The following is a 19,483-nucleotide window of genomic DNA, read 5'->3' as shown; positions in this document are numbered from 1 at the left end:
GAAAAGTACCCTCTTTGTTTTTAGCTCTGTTTTGGTCTCCACCAACTAAATATTTGGAAATATTTGGCTCTTTAGCTGCTAAATATTTTCTGATTTAAGTCGTGTTCATTTTTCCAACAATTATTGATCACTTTTTGATGCAAAATTCCTTCGAGATGTTTGAAAGCTTTCTTTGAATCCTCCCTGCTTTTCATTCGATGATGAAATGAAGGAAGTCTTTTCTAACTTTTGTTTACACTTTGGATAATCTGAAGTTTACCCTGTGGATTTTATGTCAAGTCAGATTCAGGTAGCCTCAGAGCACTGTTCCACACACATCTCCTTAAACTGCTAGTAACACATCCTTCTCACTAAACACTTGCACAATACCAATGTGCCCTTTCACCTATCCAGTAACAAGCTTGCTTTTCCAATTTGTCGCATGCTGTGAGGAGAACCTAGCTTCGTGTGCGTGTGTGTTTGTGTGCTGTAAAGGGTCATTCTTTTTCCATGTGCTGCAGTAAACGGGTCATTGCGTCTCCTGGGTGAGCTGGGCTAAAGTCTTGCTGCTCACTGACCTGATGCTGCATGTCTGCACAGAACTGCGGGTGATGCATTGACCTCAGATAGCGCCTTGACTAGAGGAGAGGAAATGAAGGTCTGCCCTGAGCTCTGATAACACTGAGCTGCATTAAAGTTCAGGTCTAGGATTTCAAATTCCTTACTTTTCAATATCTGTCCTTGGAGGGGGGTGGTGGGTGGAAGATGGATAGGCTATATGATATTAAAGCGGCATCGGCTTTTATTATTATTCTTAAACATTATTGATTCATGCACCACATAAATGGCAGTATCGCAACACATTAGAGTTAGTGTAATATGAAAAACTGACCTAAAATAACCCAGTTAAAAGCTTCTTATTAATGCTGAATTGAACAATGTAATATGAAAGGATAAATTTATGGTAGTGCATAAAAAAAGGAAAACAGAAGCATCTGTGGTCCTTTTATTACACTACACACCTCTTCACAGCACTCAGAAGTGTTGTTGATAGTGCACAGGTCAGTAAAAAGAAAGATTCCAAAAGACACAAATATTTTTTTGTGTTTTTTAAGATGCATATCAGATGGATGCGTGAGAAATTAGAAAAAACCAATGTGCTTAGAATGAAAAACAAAGTAAAAAAACTCCACGTGTGAATGTACTGAATAAAATATTCCTCTGTGAATGGCATGGTGTCTGCATGCATCCTTCTTTTGAAACCTGTTTTACATAGAAAACAGCTTTGCAAGAGTTTGCCAAATTATAAATGCTACATTACATATTGTCCCAACTATACTGTTACAAGCCATTCGTTATTTTTTTTTACCAAAACACACAATTTGATTTCCACCTTCCTACTTTCTCATGCAGATAACTGAAGACATTTTGTAACTAAAGTAATAACATAATTGTGACTGTAATGTAATACTGAATTTAGTAGCAATGAGTCAGATTACTTGTTGGTGACTGAATGGCTCTTTAGCAGTTAAATATGGCAATTTCTAACAACCTTGCTCGCTTTATAGAGTAATTGGTCCAAGATATCCTGAATTGAACTTCTTTCTCACATTTTACTCTTTACAAATGTGCAAGTCACTTGGTGATAAATGAATTCAAAACTACAGGACCCTGTCTGTCAAAAAATGTGCCACTTTAGTCACGTGTAACCAGATCTTTTTAAGCAAACCTGGCCCTTGCTGTGGCGAAGAGAGTACTCAAATGGACAAATTTAATTGAGCACTCCAGTTTCACTCACAGTGTGCATCAGTTCATTCAAGTCATTCGATTTGCCCTTTGTACATGCAGCTGGAAATGCATGCTGTGACATATAATAAAAGCTTTTTTTGTACAGGTAGCAGATTTGCACATTGTCTCAGTTTTGCATTACTGTCAATAGATAGACAATGACTTGATATCAAAACACAGCACTTGAGTTAGTGAGCAAGGCATTGTTTTTGGAGGTATGCACAGTAAAATAGTGACAGAACAGGGATGAGCTGAAAAACTAAACATTTTTCTTTAAACAAGGCAATTATCACATTTATATGATTTAGTAGCACATGCTTTGGGGTTTTGGCAGGAAGAATACTCAGAGGACTTCCATGCAGCAACACATTTCTATTTTGTATCTTCTGCTTCTATAAATGAGTTAATCGTGATAATTGCATCAAATAATGTTTCCTTGTCATTCTAGACAAGTTACATGATGCCTTTTTGAGCATCTTTAAAGCACACGGTGCTTTAAAGAATAATGCCATGTTGCTTCAATAAACTTATCTTATTTTTTCAGAAAAAGAGATCCATATTTAAAAGAAGAGTAATTCACACACAGTATTTTGAGTCCAGTCCCACCTGCTGCTCTTTTCACTCCTCACTGCACCAAACCTGCTGCATCTCTGAGTCTTTTGACATGTTTTATCATAACCGACACAACAGCATTGCTTGTTTTAGCTAATGAATGACTGCAATAATGATGATGGTCCAACTTTCCTGTGGTGACATGTTTTCCTCCGCTTGGTTCCGCAACGGTAGCCCATCACTTCAAACTGTGAAGCGGTCCAGCTGAACATGGTGCCAAATGTACTGCTGCGTGCCAGTTTACTCCAATATTAGAAAGTGTGACACTTGTTTCATGAGCTCTTTTCTCTCTCTCGTCATTCTGTTAATGTTAATTAAAGGCTTAAATCTTGAGTGTGACTGATGTAGATCAAGTGTATTTTTCCTTTTCCACCTTTTCTTTCCCCCTTTTTTTAAAAACCACTATAGAGTTTCTGAGAGATTGAACCAATATAAATAATACTAATAATAATAATGAATTGCTATTTGGGATTTAGCAATGACTGTACCACCATGTGGCCATTTATTAACCACGTTCTAAGCTTTTTGAGTTAAGACGCCACAAAAAAAAAATTCTTAAAGCACACGCATGAGCTTAAGTAGTATTGCTAAAGTCAGACGAGGCACCCTATTAGTTTTAAGTAAATTATATGTTGCACAGCAGTATTTGGAAGATCTGTTTCATTTCACTTTTTCTTTCTTTATGTAGTGCCAATTCAAAACATTTCCCTCAAGGTACATTAAATGACAAAGTAAAGACCCTACAATACTAAAGAAAGCTGTACAATCAAACGATCCCCTATGAGGATCACTTGATGACAGTAGAAAGGAAAAACTCCCTTTTATCAGGAAGAGATCTCGAACAGCACCAAGAGTCACGAAGAGTCAGACATCTGCAGCCACTGGTTGGCGGGTGATGGGAAAGAGAAGTGAGCCTTGTTAATGACACACCGTTTATAAATACAGATATAATGACTATGATTATGATTATTACTAGCGGTGATGTAATAGCACTGATAGCTGTATATGGTGTAACTATGTATAGGAACAGATGGATAAAAATAACTGTATCTATAAATGCACTATTATGGATGAGTAATGATAAACAAATGATGAGTTAAGCACATACTAATGCTTAATAGTGTGTGGCATTATTTTAAAGTGCTACCCCTTCACTCTCGTCAGTAATTGTTTCATTAACGTCTCTGTAACTGTAGCAAGATGATTAAGATTTCCTAATAAAGTGACCAGGTAGTGTATTTTACTTTTATGAAATCATATAGGGCACTTATTACTTTTTCTATCAGTTAATTTGAGCATTTTTCCTGGAAAAACAATAAACAGCTTGTTGATAAAATGTCAGAAAAGTGCTGGGAACAGAGTTGTTTTGGTTCTGTATAATTAAGGGTGCAAAACTGAACTGTGCTCGGTTTCTGTCGTACAAAGTGGCCAATTATGGCATTAGAGTACTGTTGTTCCTTAAACAATTACCAGATTTTTTTTTAAAACAGCTGTTAATAGTTTGTCTTGAACATGTACAGTATATTTACCCATCATTTATGCACGTGCCTGCATCAGCCTTGTTTCCTGTGTCTGCGAACAATCCCCATGAGTAAAAAAAAAAAAAGACAACAGGATGAAAAACACTCATAGCCTCTTGATCAATTTGATTTTTAATGATGAAATAATGATTAAAGCAGATTCTGATTTCAAAATTAGAGAGCTGTAAATGTGGTAGATCCTTCCTTTCTGTCAATCCAGGGTCCAAAAATCCTGCCTTTGTACAGAGAAAGTCTGTGGCTTGCCCCATGGGAGGCTGTGGTAAACAAGTGGAAAATAACAGGCTCCTGTCTGGTGTTTGCCAGCCTCTAATGTCTCTGTCCAGTCATCTAGAAGAAAAACAACATGCAGCAGGTTTCTACTGTACAGGGACGGTGACAGGGACAGGAGCAGAGACAGCCAGTACTGATAGAGGATGGGGGGGAGGAAACCTCTCTCTTTGTCTGGTTTCCTTCTACGGGTCAATGCATCTCGCATGTGAATGCACACCTGACATATTTTTACTTGGCTTCTCTTTTTCTTCCCAGTTTTCTCTTCCTTTATTTGCAACAATTTTGCCTTGTTATGCTTTTTAATCTACATCCTTTAGATGTGCATAAGATCTGCTTTCTTAATTATTCCTTCACCTGCAGGATGCATTTGAAGTGCTGGCAGAGAGCCATGAACTCAATGACATGGAGGGTCCGTGCTTGGCCTTCAGGAGGGCTGCATCTGTGCTGAAGAGTCTGCCCTGGACGGTGCAGAATTTACGGGTCACAGAAGACCTGCCCTGCCTGGGGGAACACTCTATGTGTGTCATAGAGGTAAGGCCCAGTTTCACTTAATCCACAGCAGTCCAGTTAATAACCAATGCATTTTCCCTCTGTATTTTGGTTCTGGTGTCATGTGTCACTTAAAAACGAAATATAATGAAATGTCTAATGCCCTGAAAACTGAAACTGTTGCCCTCATTTTATCGTCTGGGTTGGATTTTCTGACAACACGTCTTTTGAATGCAACGTCGCAAAATCAAAGCTTTCAGATTAGGTGTGCAAACCATAACTCACGCAACTTCCCGGACCCTATTTATGCAGTTGTGCAATGATCTAGAATAATTTGCTGCCATGAAGATACAGTTTAGTATTTTGGAAACACGCTTGGAAGACGTCGGCGATGATTCGAAACACGCAGCATGTGATTTATGAGCTAAAGCACTCGAAACCAATGGCCATTATTAATATTTATGCTTATGTGATATGAAGTGACAGAATTAACTAACACCAGCGTAAAATATTGACACTGATTGATCCTTTGCACTAGCAAATAAGGGATCAATAAAGCCATTTGTTTAAAACACCTAATTGAGTAGCGCATGTTGGCAACGGCCTCAAATGATTTCACTTCAAATACGATACGTTTTCACAACTATTACTACTCGTATTTTTTGCTCCTCTGCAAAGGAAGGCAAGAAAAAACCCAAGAATTTACTGCAGTGAACAAGACCGTGACCAACCCTCTGCGTGGCCAATAGACTGTTTACATATTGACAATATCCCCACGGACCTGTGTGTGGGGGATTGACAGTAGTTAGGCTCTAAGCCTTTGAACTGTATAACACACGTGATCACTAAGTCCTTGTGAATGTGAAGCGACATCAGCTCACTGATGATGAGGACGAAAGCGTCGGCATTTCTTTTCCCTAATTGCAAACTTTCCAGGTTGAGTAGTTTGCCATAAATTCAATACATGGACGTGTTTTGGGGTTTGACATTACATTACTGTAAAATTAATGTTTTACCAAATGTCACCTCTGTAAACACCAGGCTCTGAAATAAATCAAAATAAAATAAAGTAAGATGCAGCACATAACGGGGAGGGGGTGTAATTTCAGTGCTGATTGATGAGGACCCGTTCGATAAATCACTATCTTTATTAATGTGCTGCTGGAAATAGTTTCCAACGAATGAACTTCTCCAGCTTCATTAGATTAAAATTCACATTAAGAAAAAAAGACACACCACATCAAGAGATGGACAAATACAAAACCTGGCAAAAGCCACTCCTCATTACCTCCGCCGAGGAGGTTATATTTTTGGTTGTGTACGTGCGTGTCATTCTGTCTGTAAACACGATAGCTTGAAAAGTTTGGAATGAATTCAGGTCAAACGTTGTAGTGGTGTGTAGTGGTGTCATGTTTACAATCTATTAAATCTGGCTATGCCCACCAAGGTCTTCAAAGTCAACTTAATGGTTTAGTGGTTTGAAATGGACAAAAAGCCTTATAACTATGATTCTTGCAGTGTGGTGTGTATTGTCAACATGTAGAAAGTACTATATAAATATAAAAGATTTAATATCACTATGACTTGACCTCTCCTTCAAGGTCAATAGATTGAATTGAAGGTCAAAGTGATAATATTGCTATATAGAGCTATTTAAAACTGTGATCTCCAAACCTACAGTCTGAAATGCAAAGAAAATCTAATTTGAATTCCTCCATAAGACCTGTTGCCAACAATTGCCATTCCACTGCATGTGTGATGTCACATCCCTCAGCCTTTTCAGCCTGTTTCCCTTCCTCAAGATCACCATTTCTGGTGAGGCTTCAGTGAACAGTAGCTGGATCAGCTGAAGGGCCAGTTGGATCTCACAGGTCCTGTGTCAGGTCTTTTCTGTTCATCTGCTGTAGTTTGTTTGTCAGACCTACACCTTATCGTTTACCCTCTGCTTGTCCATTCTCCTCAGTTTTCTTTTTCTTAATGTCCACATTTCTTATTGTGGACATTAAGAAATGAGGGATGGCTCAAGACTTTTGCACAGCGCTGTGTATTATATCAGAAGGTTTTATTCCCTTTTTGTACGTATGTAGTGAGATCAGATGATCTGGTGGGGGATTCTTTGTGAGCAAAGTATCCCGACCCACCGTCTGTCCGAACCATTTGCTTGCGAGGGGCAGAAATCAGAAAAAAGTTAACTTAAAGGCTGATGAAAGGAAGTTAAAATGTCTGTTGAGAGGCTGCACCAAGGCACAGCATAGGTTTAATAAGGACTGTGAATCATGCAAAGCGTCTGCGGTGGAGTTCAAGAGCAAAATATGGAGTTAAAAATGAATATAATAGGCCCACTTTAAATAAGGAGGCATTGATGTGACAGAAGTAGTTTAAACAGGCTGGCTCTATTGTATATGACGCATTCCATTACTTAGAAATAGTTTTTTTTCCCTCTGTGCTAGCAAGAAGAATGTAGCTGAATCAGTAACCATCTGCACACATAAGCCTTTCTGGAGGAGATTCTCAATGCTGAGTTCAGTCTCTAAGAAATATATGAAAGAAAGACGTACAGATGTATGAATAAAAACTTTGCTGCACACATGCAGCACACGTTGATGGGTATCAGACAAATATATTTTGTCTCTGAGACAAAAAAAAAAGTCTTATTGGGTCACTACATCTCCACATCTACACTCGAGCTCAGGGCAGGAATCATGGCAGGTTGTCAGGGAAAGTGCGGATGCTCGCTCTGAGAGAACGCCAGGTCCCTGTAGGATAACAAGGTGAGCTCAGCAACCCGGCTCTCTCTGACACGTTAAACCTAACATACACGCTGCGCGACTCACAGCGCGTTTCCGAATCTGTCAAAGCTGTCAGCGCCGAGTCAGATTCATTAAACAAAATAGCATAAATGTCCCGGGGAGACCAAATTAGACTGCCTGTAAGTGACCTCTCCTTCTTGTTCTCCTTGCACAATTCAGACGCACGCCTTTCGCTGGGGTTGTCTCTTTGAACAGTTTGCTGCTCAAAACACCAAAAATGACATGACACAAAAAACAAAGTGAAACCAAACAGAGTGAAAACAAAATGCTTGATGTGCCTGTGAACATCGGAGCGACACTCTGTCAGCAGCGACTGAACTGCTCACTGCTGACTGAACATCCAAAGTGGGGAAAATATATAAACCTACTGACATGAAAGTCTGGGAGCACTGAGGCAGAGTTGGGGGATGAATAGTCAGTATATGTGTTTGCTGTATGTGTGTGTGTGTGTTTGTGTGAGAGAGGGAGAGGAGCCGTGCATGTAAAGAAGTGTGTCTTTCCCGGAGCGGGGAGTATGTTGAAGCATTATCCGTGCGTTTTGAGGTTGGCCTTAGCTGGGGGCTTGAAAAGCAGAGGTGGACGGGTGGATGCATCACTGAGCAGTGAAGGCTGCTTCAAACTGCATTGTACTCACAGTGTGGATGTTAGGTTCACTGGCTCACCGATACAGGCTGTCATCCATTCATGCACAAGCTCAAAATGCACACGGATACTTATCCCAGAGCAAAAGCATGCAGGCTCATTTCCCCCTGGCCGATATTAACCAGATAGCTGCTACCTGATTCTTCGCATAATGAAGACAGTTAAAATGTGACCAGCAAAATTGGCGGCACTCTCACTGAGAGACGCAGGCAATTAAATGCAGAACAAAGCGGTTTTGGAGCAAACAACAGAATCTGGGGGAAAACATTACCTTGGGGTTTTTTATGATTGCCATAAAACAGGTATTAATCCCAGGTTTTGCAACAACAAAGCCATTATTTGTCGAAAGGAAAAGAAATGGAAATAAGGACGCCTGATATAAGTGGATGGTTTCTCAAATAAGCAGCGATTTGGGGCCCATTTGTTAATAGCCGGCTGGGGGGGAACCCAGGGGAAAACACGCCGATGCTGACACAGACATTGCTTTCCTTGATGATAATATCATCCGCCTTTGTGTTTTGCAGGAGATCCTTCAACACGGCCACTCGTTTGAAGTCGAGAAAATACTCTCGGATGAAAGGTATCAAATACTAAAGGTCAGTGGATGAATAACAACTCAGTCGATGGCTTGCTTTCTCCATTCTGGAGCTTTTAACTCGCTGTGAAAATGATGCGCTCTGTTGCTCCCTCTTAAGGACTCGGAGCTCTTGGAAACTTTGAATGCTTACCTCTTCTCAGAAGAACCTGTCATTTCAGAGCATGTCTCCTTGATTACATACTTACCTCGTTTCCTGCCAGCTGTTCACAAGTGTGTTTGGGGTTGGACCTAAGACAGCTGAGAAGTGGTACCGCAGAGGGCTGCGCTCATTCAGCGACGTTCTGGCGGAGCCCGGCATTCATCTCAACCGGATGCAACAAAGTGGTACATCAACATCTCACCATCCTCGCTCCGCCACTTTACAAATTATAGAGGAAAAATTTCAAGTCGAGCTCGCTTCCAAGAGAGACTCAAAGGCCTAATTGTTAAATCCCTGCGGGGGGTGGGGCTGCATGTCGTTTGGGACTTTATTTGTGCCTTTTTTTTGTTTACTCCCAAAGGATGTGAGCCTCTAGCGGTAATGTGTTTTCTCTAAAGTGAGATATGATCAGCAGGGAGTTTACTGTAAAAAAACCCACAACAGGAGAGTTTTTCTTACAAAAAAAAAAACAACCTAAATCAATAAGAAGTGACTCTGAAGGGGAGGCATGGTGCAGACGTCTCACCACTCTGTCGCGCCAGAGCGGGCCATCGAATTAAGTTGGTGCTAAGATTTTTTCAACAATTTACAGCCCACGGCCACAAGAGTGGCTCTGTGAGGCTAAAAGAAAAGCAAACTGGCCAAAAGCTGAAAATTTATTTTTCATTTGTGGTAGTTATTAGTTGTTTTTGAGCCATTCTACAAAGATGCTTTTTCTGAAGGTGAGATATTTCATGCATTTATGCACAGAGGATGATTCTGAATGCGAGGACGCCCTGCTTTTGTTCGTAGCTCCAACAGCAGCTCAGATTCTTTACTTCTCCTGTGAAATACTTCATGGATTGACGCTTCGTCTTGTCTTGGTTTTCATAAAGCGCAGATGATGTGTTCTAAACAGTTTAACTTCACCTCCAGCAACTGTCGCCAGGCCAGTATTTGTGGTATACAACAGCATAAATTTTAGCATATACCCCCACCTCCCCTCAATATTTATTCTGTCCACTGGTTTGGCTCGTTTGGCTTTTGAGTGAAATTACAACCGAGAGCATGTCACACATTATTGAGATGAACAACTCTTTTATGCCACTTAAAAATCAGCAAGCACGCAGCTGGGAGACACCGCTCCATCCTGCTGCTCACTTTGCAATTTACAACAACGTTTTTTTACGGCGCACAGATGTGTGTTGTTGTGAGGATTTGCCGTGCTCTTCACACGATGAGGCCTCTCATTTATGATGAAAAAAACAGATAAAGCATCCAGGTTTTCCATGAAGGAGATAACATACACTTATTTGACCTCTAGTACTAGTAAGAGCTGTGAAATTAGCAAATTATTAGATGCTTCTGGTATTAGCGATCACACGAGGTCCCCTGGTAATTAAATATCTTGTGAATCTCCATCTTTGTGTTAGAAAGCTAGCATTTGCTAATTAACATACAGAGAGCGCAGGTTTGTGTGGCCTTAGATGTTTTTCAGTTCAGGTGGAGCGCTCTGTTCTCGTGTGCTTCTACGACATGCCGTGACATGAACTCGGAGCCTCCGTGCAAATTTTCCGTGAGCCGTTGTCATTAATCTCAAATTCATTGTTTATTTTTGTCGGAGGAGTTTCTGACTACGAAACGCAGATTTGATGGATGCTTCATTCACAAGTGGGAGCTGAGGTCGGCCAAGGCTGATGAGAACGTCATTAATTTCCGCGGTCATAAACCGAAGTGCTCGGCGTAAAGTTTAAAATGATGACCTGATGAAAATCGAGGGCCTGCATCAAATATAACAATCCACAGAGATGAAACCCACAAATGTGAACCTGTTTGTGGTGCTAAAGGAAAAAGTTTGCTTAGGCTTCATGCTTAAGAAACCATAAACAGACAGAATTAAAGGTGTTTGGAGTGCCTCTCTAAAAAATATAAAAGAAACAGATGTGATCAAATGTGAAAGGAATACGTGAGTGAGAAATATGAAGAAATATACCAAGACAGAAGCAGCCAGACATGCAGATAGCATCAGCTTTCGACAGTGACATATACCCCACAGTGCTCTCACATATGAAAAACAAAATACTGATATTCAGCTTTTCATTCGTCTGCATCATTTCTCTGCTTCTTCTGCTGCTTGGAGTGTAGCTGGATGGTAATTCAAAACACTGTACTGCATCGCTCGCAGGTTTCCATTCACTTTCAAACTCCGTCCCATAATGTATTGCGCTGACAGACACCTTCATCAAACTGGTCGTAATCGATCACTTGGAACACTGCAGTGTCGACTCCGTGCGGAGAAATACCGTGTGAGTTTTTGACGTGGAAAATTTGTCTGAACCCTGAACCCTCCGTCGTGCTCGACGAGTCTTGAAAAAGAGCAGAAACACGAATAACCCCATTTAATTTACTTCATTAGAAGCAGAAATATCATTAAAGGTTTTCTAATTAATTGTTGGGGGAAGCTCCATTCTTCGGTGGGGGACAAAAAAAGAAATGGATAATTAATGCTTTTCATGTAGCACAAAGACAGAGGAACATACAAATCAATGAGATACCGATTGATCCACGAATTATAATTTTTGCACCGTTTCTGCGCTCGCTGCAGTCGTTTTGTGTCTGCAGCGGTCGAACACCGGCGGCCGTCTTCTATCAGCGAGGAGAACACATCCCATTTTTACCTTACCTTTAATTCACTCTGACTCTCCAGTTCCCCGGAGCAAATGGCTATGATTGATGGCTGGCTTCCAGACTAATAACCACGTGGTCTTTTTCCCTGCAGGTTTTCTGCATTATGGAGACATCTCCAGGGCTGTCAGTAAAGCAGAGGCCCAAGCCCTGGGGAACATTATTGACGAAGCTGTCCGTGCGATCACACCGGACGCCATACTCACACTGACAGGTGGCTTTCGCAGGTACAAGACTTGTCTCCTCCTTTCAGTGTTGATATTTGAAGATGAAACACAACGGCACCTTCAGTCTTTCCTCGCCCCTCCCCATCCCCCATTATTGTTCTGTTCATATTATACACAGGGAAAGCAAAGACATTAGCAAAGCCTCAAGAGGTCTGCTTGATTCCCAGGTGGATCTTATTACTGTTATTATTATTATTATCTGATATCAGAGCATAGAAGTCACAGAGTGAGTGTCTGGGTAGAAGCGTCAGAGCCGCTGGTGTCTAATTGCATCTTGCAGTTTTCGAGAGTTCTTAGACAAAACGGATTAATTTGATATTTACCACCGCAGAATATTCCCCATCTCACGCCTTTGTTCTTGACAGTAAAACAGAACGCCAGATAGCACGGGTTACTAACGTTTTGCATTTACATTAAGATGCTAAAGTGCATTACATTTGTCAGTCTCAGAGTGCACAGTGAGTGCGCTTGTAAAGCTACCTGCTGAGTGCCACTGTTCGCTCGCAGCCGGTGCCTCCCTCCATTGGCTCGTCTTTGTGGTGCTGTTTCATTTATTTATTTATTTGTTTATTTTGTTATGCGCAGTGCTTTGTGGCTCAGTAAGTGTGGAGCACTCCGCTCTGTGGTGTTGTAAAAATCCAGCCGTAACCAGTGGCGTGTGAGGTAAATAATTCAAAAGCAGTCTGGCAGTAAGGATGGGCGCTTGCCTCTCTACAGGGGTAACAGAGCTGCCGCGGCTTTGCTGATGGTCTTTAATAGTGTCTGGACTGCAAACATCACATGTTACTGGAGTTATTCCTGCTCCCTTAAAACCTTATTAAAGTTTTCCTTTTCTGCATTTGCTGTATTCTGTTTGTCAGAGTTTGGTAGAAAATTACTATACGCTAACTTTTATAACGGGGAAAAAAAGTCACTTTAGCTACAGGACCGGTATCGTGGCATTATCTCACATTTGTCAGGTGTAGCCAAAGGCTTTGCAAATTCAACACACTTTGTAATATACAACACCGATTTACATGCTGATCCTTACAGCATACTAGCTTGGCAGCAAATGTGCATGAAATCAGAGTACTTCACTATTTTATACTAGGAGGAAATATTTGCAGCACCAGATGCCGACTGCAACTCCAGAATGACACAATTGTCTAAACAAAGAGACAGCATGGTGCTTTTCCTGAAATCTGTTTCTTACCTCAAGCCGTTTAAACCACGTCCACTGTTCATTTTGATTTCTCTTGCTGTGAGCATTTTCTTTGCGCATTGCAAAAAAAAAAAAATTGTAAATCAACAGCCAAACCCTAAAATCATTTTGTAGGCCATACACATGTCCCTTCATGGATTTTTAGACCAGTGTTGAGACTGTAAATGAAATCTATTTTATTTGCAGTTCTTGTAGACCAATCAGAGGTTGATACAAAGTAACCTTTAACACTCAAACTAGCAGACAAGGACGCCTTTATCAAAGAAATACCTGCTGCCTACACGAATCACACGAGTGTTTTATTAAAAATCACCTGTGAAAAATATGATATATACACTCAGTGGGCACTTTATTAGGGATGGCTTAACTTAATTTTATTAAGGAAATGGTATTATTTCTCTGCTCAAAACATACATTACATAAAAAAACAAAACTATCCAAATGTACCTAGCCCTCTGATTACCCCCCCCTGTTAAATTATGAATTAATTGTGATTGACAACATTTCTTTTGGGAAAAACTGAGTCCAATTTCACTACCCAAACCCAGGCCTGATTACTGCCAGAACTGTTGAATCAAGAAATTACCTAAGTAGAAACTGTCCGACAAAGTGAAGTAGATTAAAAGATTAAAAAAAAAACAAACAAAAAACCATCATGCCACTAAAGAAACAACATCACTGACATCTATCAGTCTGTAAAGGGTTACGAAGCTATTTCTCAGGCTTTGGGACTCCAGTGAACCACGATGTAAGCCTCACAAATGGAGAAAACTTGCAACAGTGGTGAACCTTCCCAGGAGTGTTGGGCTGACTAAAATTATTCCAAGAATCAGGAAGTCACAAAAGAACCCAGAACAACATCTAATGCACTGCAGACATCTCTTGCTTCAGTTAAAGCCATTGTTTATGATTCAACAAAAAGAAAGACGCTGGGTAAAATGGCATGCATGGGACATTTCCAAAGCAAAATCTTTTGGGAAAAAATTCTGTGGACTGACAAACCAAATACCTTTTGGACGTTCTGGAAGTTTTGAGTCCCTTTACATCTGGCACAAAACCAACACAGCATTTCATAAAAAGAACATCATACCAGCCGTGGTTGTAGTGTGTTTTCCTGCTTTAGGACAACTTGCTGTAATTGCTGGAGCCATAACTTCTGCTCTCTACCAGTTCATGCCCTGAAGCTCAAGCGCACTTGGGTTATGGAGCAGGACAATAATCCAAAACACACCAAAAGATGAAGGTTTTGGAGTGGCCTTGTCAAAGTCTGTACTTAAATCAGACTGATTTTTGGCATGATCTTAAACCTTCCAGGGTGGAAGAATTAAAACAATTCTGAAAAGAATAGTAGACCAAAATTCCTCCACACTGATGTGAAAGACTCATCCCCAGTTATCAAAAACACTTGATTGCCCAGGATCTTGCAACCAGGTGTCGGGTCTAGTGAGCAGCTGCTTTTTCACACAGGGCCAGGTAAGTTTGGATAACTTTTTATTTAAACAAATGAAACCATCATTTAAAAACTGCTTTTTGTGTTCACTCGGGTTATCTTTGTCTAATATTAAATTTCGATTGATGATCTGAAGCATGTAAATGTGGCAAATATGTAAAAAACAAGAACAACCTAAGAAATCAGGAGGGGTGGGCAAATGTGTAAATGGGAAAGATTCACAAATTTCCTAAATAAGGATGTTGTGAAAATCCACAAGGAAAAAAAAAACGCTCCAATCTTCAAATTGTTAAATGACAGCTGGAATGATGTCTGATTATGTAAATAACTGCTCAGAGGGGAAATGTGGTAAGAGAGTCGAGGAAGGTGATTAGAGCATCATGGATAGTTAACTTCAAGAATGAGGGAGAGGAACAGCTCAAGATTTATGGGCCAGGAGTCTGCTGCAAAGTGTAAAGGGGCCTGCAAGAGCGCCTTTATGGCTTCAAATTCGGGGAAATGAAACACACATTTACTTCACCCCATATTTGGTGCAGACTTTGGAGAGAGAGAGAGAGCGAGATAGACCTAATTGGAATCATGCGGCGCTATAATTGAAGAACGATAACTTGTGCATTATCAGGAAGCAAGTAAGTAATTTACCTTTATCTTGTTGAAAGGCTGATTCTCCAGACATGGTTTAAACACAGTGGGAGGCAGTATGAGGTCTATTACACCAAAATAGTTCATATGCTTTCTAAGATGCCAGCAGTACCACTAATAATCCACTTACTCGTTTCACGGTGACATATTTGAAAATGTTCCCTTCTAAAGTCCTGTCAAAGCTCGATTTAATTACCTATAATTTTGAGCCTGGTGTAGAGTCTCTTATTAGCTTCATCTTTCTAGCCGATACCCCTTGTCAAAAATGGAAATGTGCATATCCTATATACCTCCTTAAATAGCTGGCAAATCTTTCATCTCAGCAGAAGATGCACAAAAAGATACCACGACTCCCAAAAGTTTCACAAAATAACTCGTGTGCTGGAATAAACTCAGGCTGTCATCCACTTCAGAGAGAAACAGCGTGGCGAGGATTTGTTGATGCCACTGACATTAGCCTTATTGAAAGGACAGCTGTGGAAGGCGGGTGACAAGTCTTAAAGCGGTTTTGTTGGAGGGGAGGATTAAAAATAGATTACACTTGAAAATACAGCTTCTTCCACAACTGCATGTGAAGGCTCACGCAGTGTCAGCGGAACACTGTGTTTATTTCAGTATGAGGCAGGCAAGTCCCTACTGAGGGACATCAAATTGTCTGGAATATGACTCAAAGTGACACTGATGAGGGGGGGGGGGGGCATTGGTGTCTCCTCTCAAATCCGCAAACAGCCGCCGAGTCCCACCGCACAGTTTGCCTTGAACAACAGCTGAGATAAGTATTCCTTATCGGCTTAGTTCGGGGTGTCGTGATTCTAAAACAAACCTCATTATCAGCTTGCAGGGGAGGAAAGAGCAAAACAAGCCATCTGGTCATGAAGAATAGGCCCCACTTAGCTGCTTTTTCCTGTTCTCATTTCATATCTTCCTGATTATCGCCTCGCACTGCTGTGTTAGCAAGAAATGTGGATGGGAAGGCTGATAGAAGGGGAAAATGATGCATAGTCACAAACAAAGCCTGGTTGCTTTTTTGTGACCTAAGTTTTGCAGAGCTTAGCCTGCAGACGCCCGTAGCCTAACACTTCGCAGATCTGTATTATTCATGCGTGTCGTCATGTCGTCCACACAAAACTGTAAATAACCATGTGTATTTCATTGTCTTTGTGCAGTAACACTTAATAATTTAGCATTTTCCCTCACGCGATAAAAGACTAGATGGCCTAAATTCAAACCAGGTGTTTATCGACGTGCAGCTGTGCCCGAACGCCTATCAATTCTTCTGTTTTTACCCACATCTTCACATCCATCCATCCCACTGAGCAGGAGTAGGTGTCCAATGCTAAACAGGAACAGAGCTCTGAAGTTGCACTGCTAAAGGCAGAGACGAAGAAGAAGAAGGAGAACCCCTGGTATGCTGGAAGAATGTGCACGACATGCTGTCATCCGCCTTTCCGCTGACTGCTGCTGAATTATCTGCACTGACCTGACACATACTGATGCTCAAATGGGAGGGAGCTGAAAAGCGTAAATGCCGCTTCCCCTAAAATAACCCTCCCATGTTATCCCCTAACACACACACACATACACACACAGACACGGAAAACCACTATTTGACAAGATTAGGTCGTTCTTAAGCTCTGATAGGAGGTAAACCCAATTTATGCTGATGATCTCTCTCTGTCTCCTTCCCGCTTTGGTTTCTTTGCTATTCTCGGCACACATTTATGCAGTGCACTCGAGTGGGTTTTGCCGGCGCAGCAGAGGCTAACAGCGAGACTCACTTAACAACTTAAGCGCACTGTACGAGCTGGAAGTGTTGTGGAATCTCAGCTTTGCCAATTAAAGCTGAGTGTTGGGAGATTTCATAGGCAAAAGTTGCTCAGTCAGCAGATGGAAATCTGTGATGCATTCTCAAGTAGCGCTGTCCTAACAGTCAACTCATTAAAGAAGTGCCAACTCTTCACATCGAGGCCTATATATGTGTATGTATATACTGCAAAGTCTAAACACAAGTGTTAAAATGAATTCACTTAACAGCTTTTGATATTTAATACAAAATAAAACAGGCTCACAAGGCAAATTGAATAAGTGTTACCAAAGACGCAGCTGCAGAGTGAACCTGTAAACCAGGTGCTCGATTCTGTAAATGCCACAGGGGTACACGCTGTCTACTGCTAATGCTAACCATTAACATTATCATGCCTTCTGCAGCTCTAATGGCTGTTTTCTATTACTTCCTTGCTCCCTGAATTAGCCACAGTGACCTTTGAAGCGTTCCCGCAAGCCATTCACAGCCTCTGCACCTTTCTTCACTCTCGCTGCTGTCAAGCAGCAGCAAAGAGAGATCAAACACCGAGCCTCGTGCCTGCAGAGGCTTCTTTAGAGCTGTATCGCCCCCAACATTCATTGTCACTTTGCTTTGTTGTTTGCTGTGACACTGGTGCTTACGTATGTAGGATTTTTCGCTCGTTGTTTTTTCAAAAGCTTTTGTGTGTGCGTGTGTAGGTGTGTGTGAGTGGGTGTTGGGCAATGATTAGGGTGAAATAATGCAAGGCCTTCTGGCAGGTAGTGCCAGAGCTAAACTTGACGACGGTCGGGGGTATCTTCTGTTATTTGAGGGCACAACTTTAGCCCTGGTTTGTTTCTGTGTATTTGTGTCTACACACACAAGCTACTATAATCGCCAGAAACTCACAGTTTCTTTTCATCATTCTGTCTGACTGCTGTTTTTGAGTTATCCTGCAGCCTGTGACAGGATGCACTGTGTGAAAGGAAGGAAAACCCCTTGGACAGGTGGGCCAGCCCATCGCAGGGCGTACATTCAAACCCATTTGCAGTCATATTTACACTTCTGAGCAGCTCATCGTTTCTCTTGAAGGCTTAATTTTATTATCGTCTGGCTTGAATGCCAATGAGCACGCCAAAGTACTCTCAGAGCATCATTACTGGTAGATACACATACGTCATTGAGAATTTTAAAGGAAACCTCAAAGCAGTGAATATGCTTCTGTGAATATGATTGTAAGCACAGATGCTGCTCGTGGTGTAAGGCACACGTGGGTGTGTCCAACTGCTTTTGTGATTGTGTTGACTGGAAGCGCCTCTGAAACCCTGGCACAGCACAGACTGATCTTAACTGGCTGGAGGATGATAAATATATTGCTCGTAGGAGGAATGCATTATCAGCAGGTGGAGCTGGAGTGGACCTCAGCCACAGCCACTAAATTGATCTCCTCTCAAGAGCTTCAAAGCACAGATATAAACCTCCTTTCAAGGACAGTCGTAAATTCCCATCAGTTTATGTTTTGAAAGTTAAATAATAATGGATATGTATGATTAAATATTACTAAATTGATATGATGAAACCCAGTTCGAGTAGGTCACAAGCTAGCGTATATTGCTCATGCTGGTCCCGAGCCCGGATAAATGGGAGGGTTATGTCAGGAAAGGCATCTGGTGTAAAATCTGTGCCAAATCAAATGTGCAGATCTGTTCGCTGTTGCGACCCCCTGGGAAATAACGGGGCAGTCCAAAGTGCCTTCTATTAAACGGATATGATAACAATATATCAGTATTATAATGTGCATGACTGCATATGTACATTGTAAATGTAATATAACTGTAATAAGATAGCATACTCAATGCAGAAATATAGTACATAAACCAGACCGCCACATCATAAAAAACACTTACAGGTGAATAACATTGATCATCCAATTATGATGCACAGTTCTGCCGGGAAGCTATGGCTCCTGGCTTTCACTCTGATATTACTTTGACACCTATCACCTACTCATATACTAATGCAGACCAGCACTCCCCATATACATTGTGAAAAGGCTGTTAGACAGATAGAACATGTATATATAACAAAACAAAATACCCAATATATAGTACTGTCTTATATATATATATAAGTAACTAAAATTTTATGTTCTGAAAGAAGCAGAAACAGGCATAAACTTATATAATCCCACGTCTTCTTTCTGTCTGATGAATGGCAGCAATATACTTCCTACTTTTGTACACGCACTTCTTTTATCCTGTCGATTTATGTAACTAATAATACATAAGCTCTATGTGTGTTAAACTGTAGGCCTGCCGTGTGTATCAAATCAGTTTCACTCATAATGAAAATTTTTTGAAAATGTTTTTTAGCTTCAAGTATGAAAATCGGACAGTGGGTGGTCCTCAAACAGAAAACAGGCAACCGGGTTTTAGAAAGCAAAAATCAGCCAAAAAAAAGAGGGAGATGCTAATTTCTGAAGACATTAAAACTGAAATAATTCTTGAACCGAAACTTTCTTCAGCATATCTGTGGTCACCGTATGGCTTTGATAACCAAAGATATGAATTTAGTGGTTCCTAGTAATAGCCTGTTCAATAAGTTGAGACAGTTTCCTGGAGATTAGGCAGGTGATCAGAGTAACAAAT

At 40.9% G+C, this 19,483-nt stretch overlaps 1 protein-coding gene across 1 annotated transcript in view; it reads left to right on the top strand.

Annotated features, from left to right (window-relative positions):
• dntt (deoxynucleotidyltransferase, terminal) overlaps window positions 1-19,483 on the top strand; it is a 96,651-nt gene that overhangs the window by 22,517 nt on the left and 54,651 nt on the right. The window contains exons 4-7 of the mRNA XM_026190400.2: window positions 4,551-4,721; window positions 8,656-8,727; window positions 8,930-9,053; window positions 11,627-11,759. Of these exons, the coding sequence (XP_026046185.2) occupies window positions 4,551-4,721; window positions 8,656-8,727; window positions 8,930-9,053; window positions 11,627-11,759 (500 nt within the window). The remainder of the gene's footprint in view (window positions 1-4,550; window positions 4,722-8,655; window positions 8,728-8,929; window positions 9,054-11,626; window positions 11,760-19,483) is intronic.

The sequence above is a fragment of the Astatotilapia calliptera genome, chromosome 13, assembly GCF_964374335.1.
Source record: "Astatotilapia calliptera chromosome 13, fAstCal68.1, whole genome shotgun sequence".
In the NCBI taxonomy this organism is placed as follows: domain Eukaryota; kingdom Metazoa; phylum Chordata; class Actinopteri; order Cichliformes; family Cichlidae; genus Astatotilapia; species Astatotilapia calliptera.
Note: the sequence above shows the minus strand (reverse complement) of the source record. Positions and strands in the feature narration are given on the sequence as shown.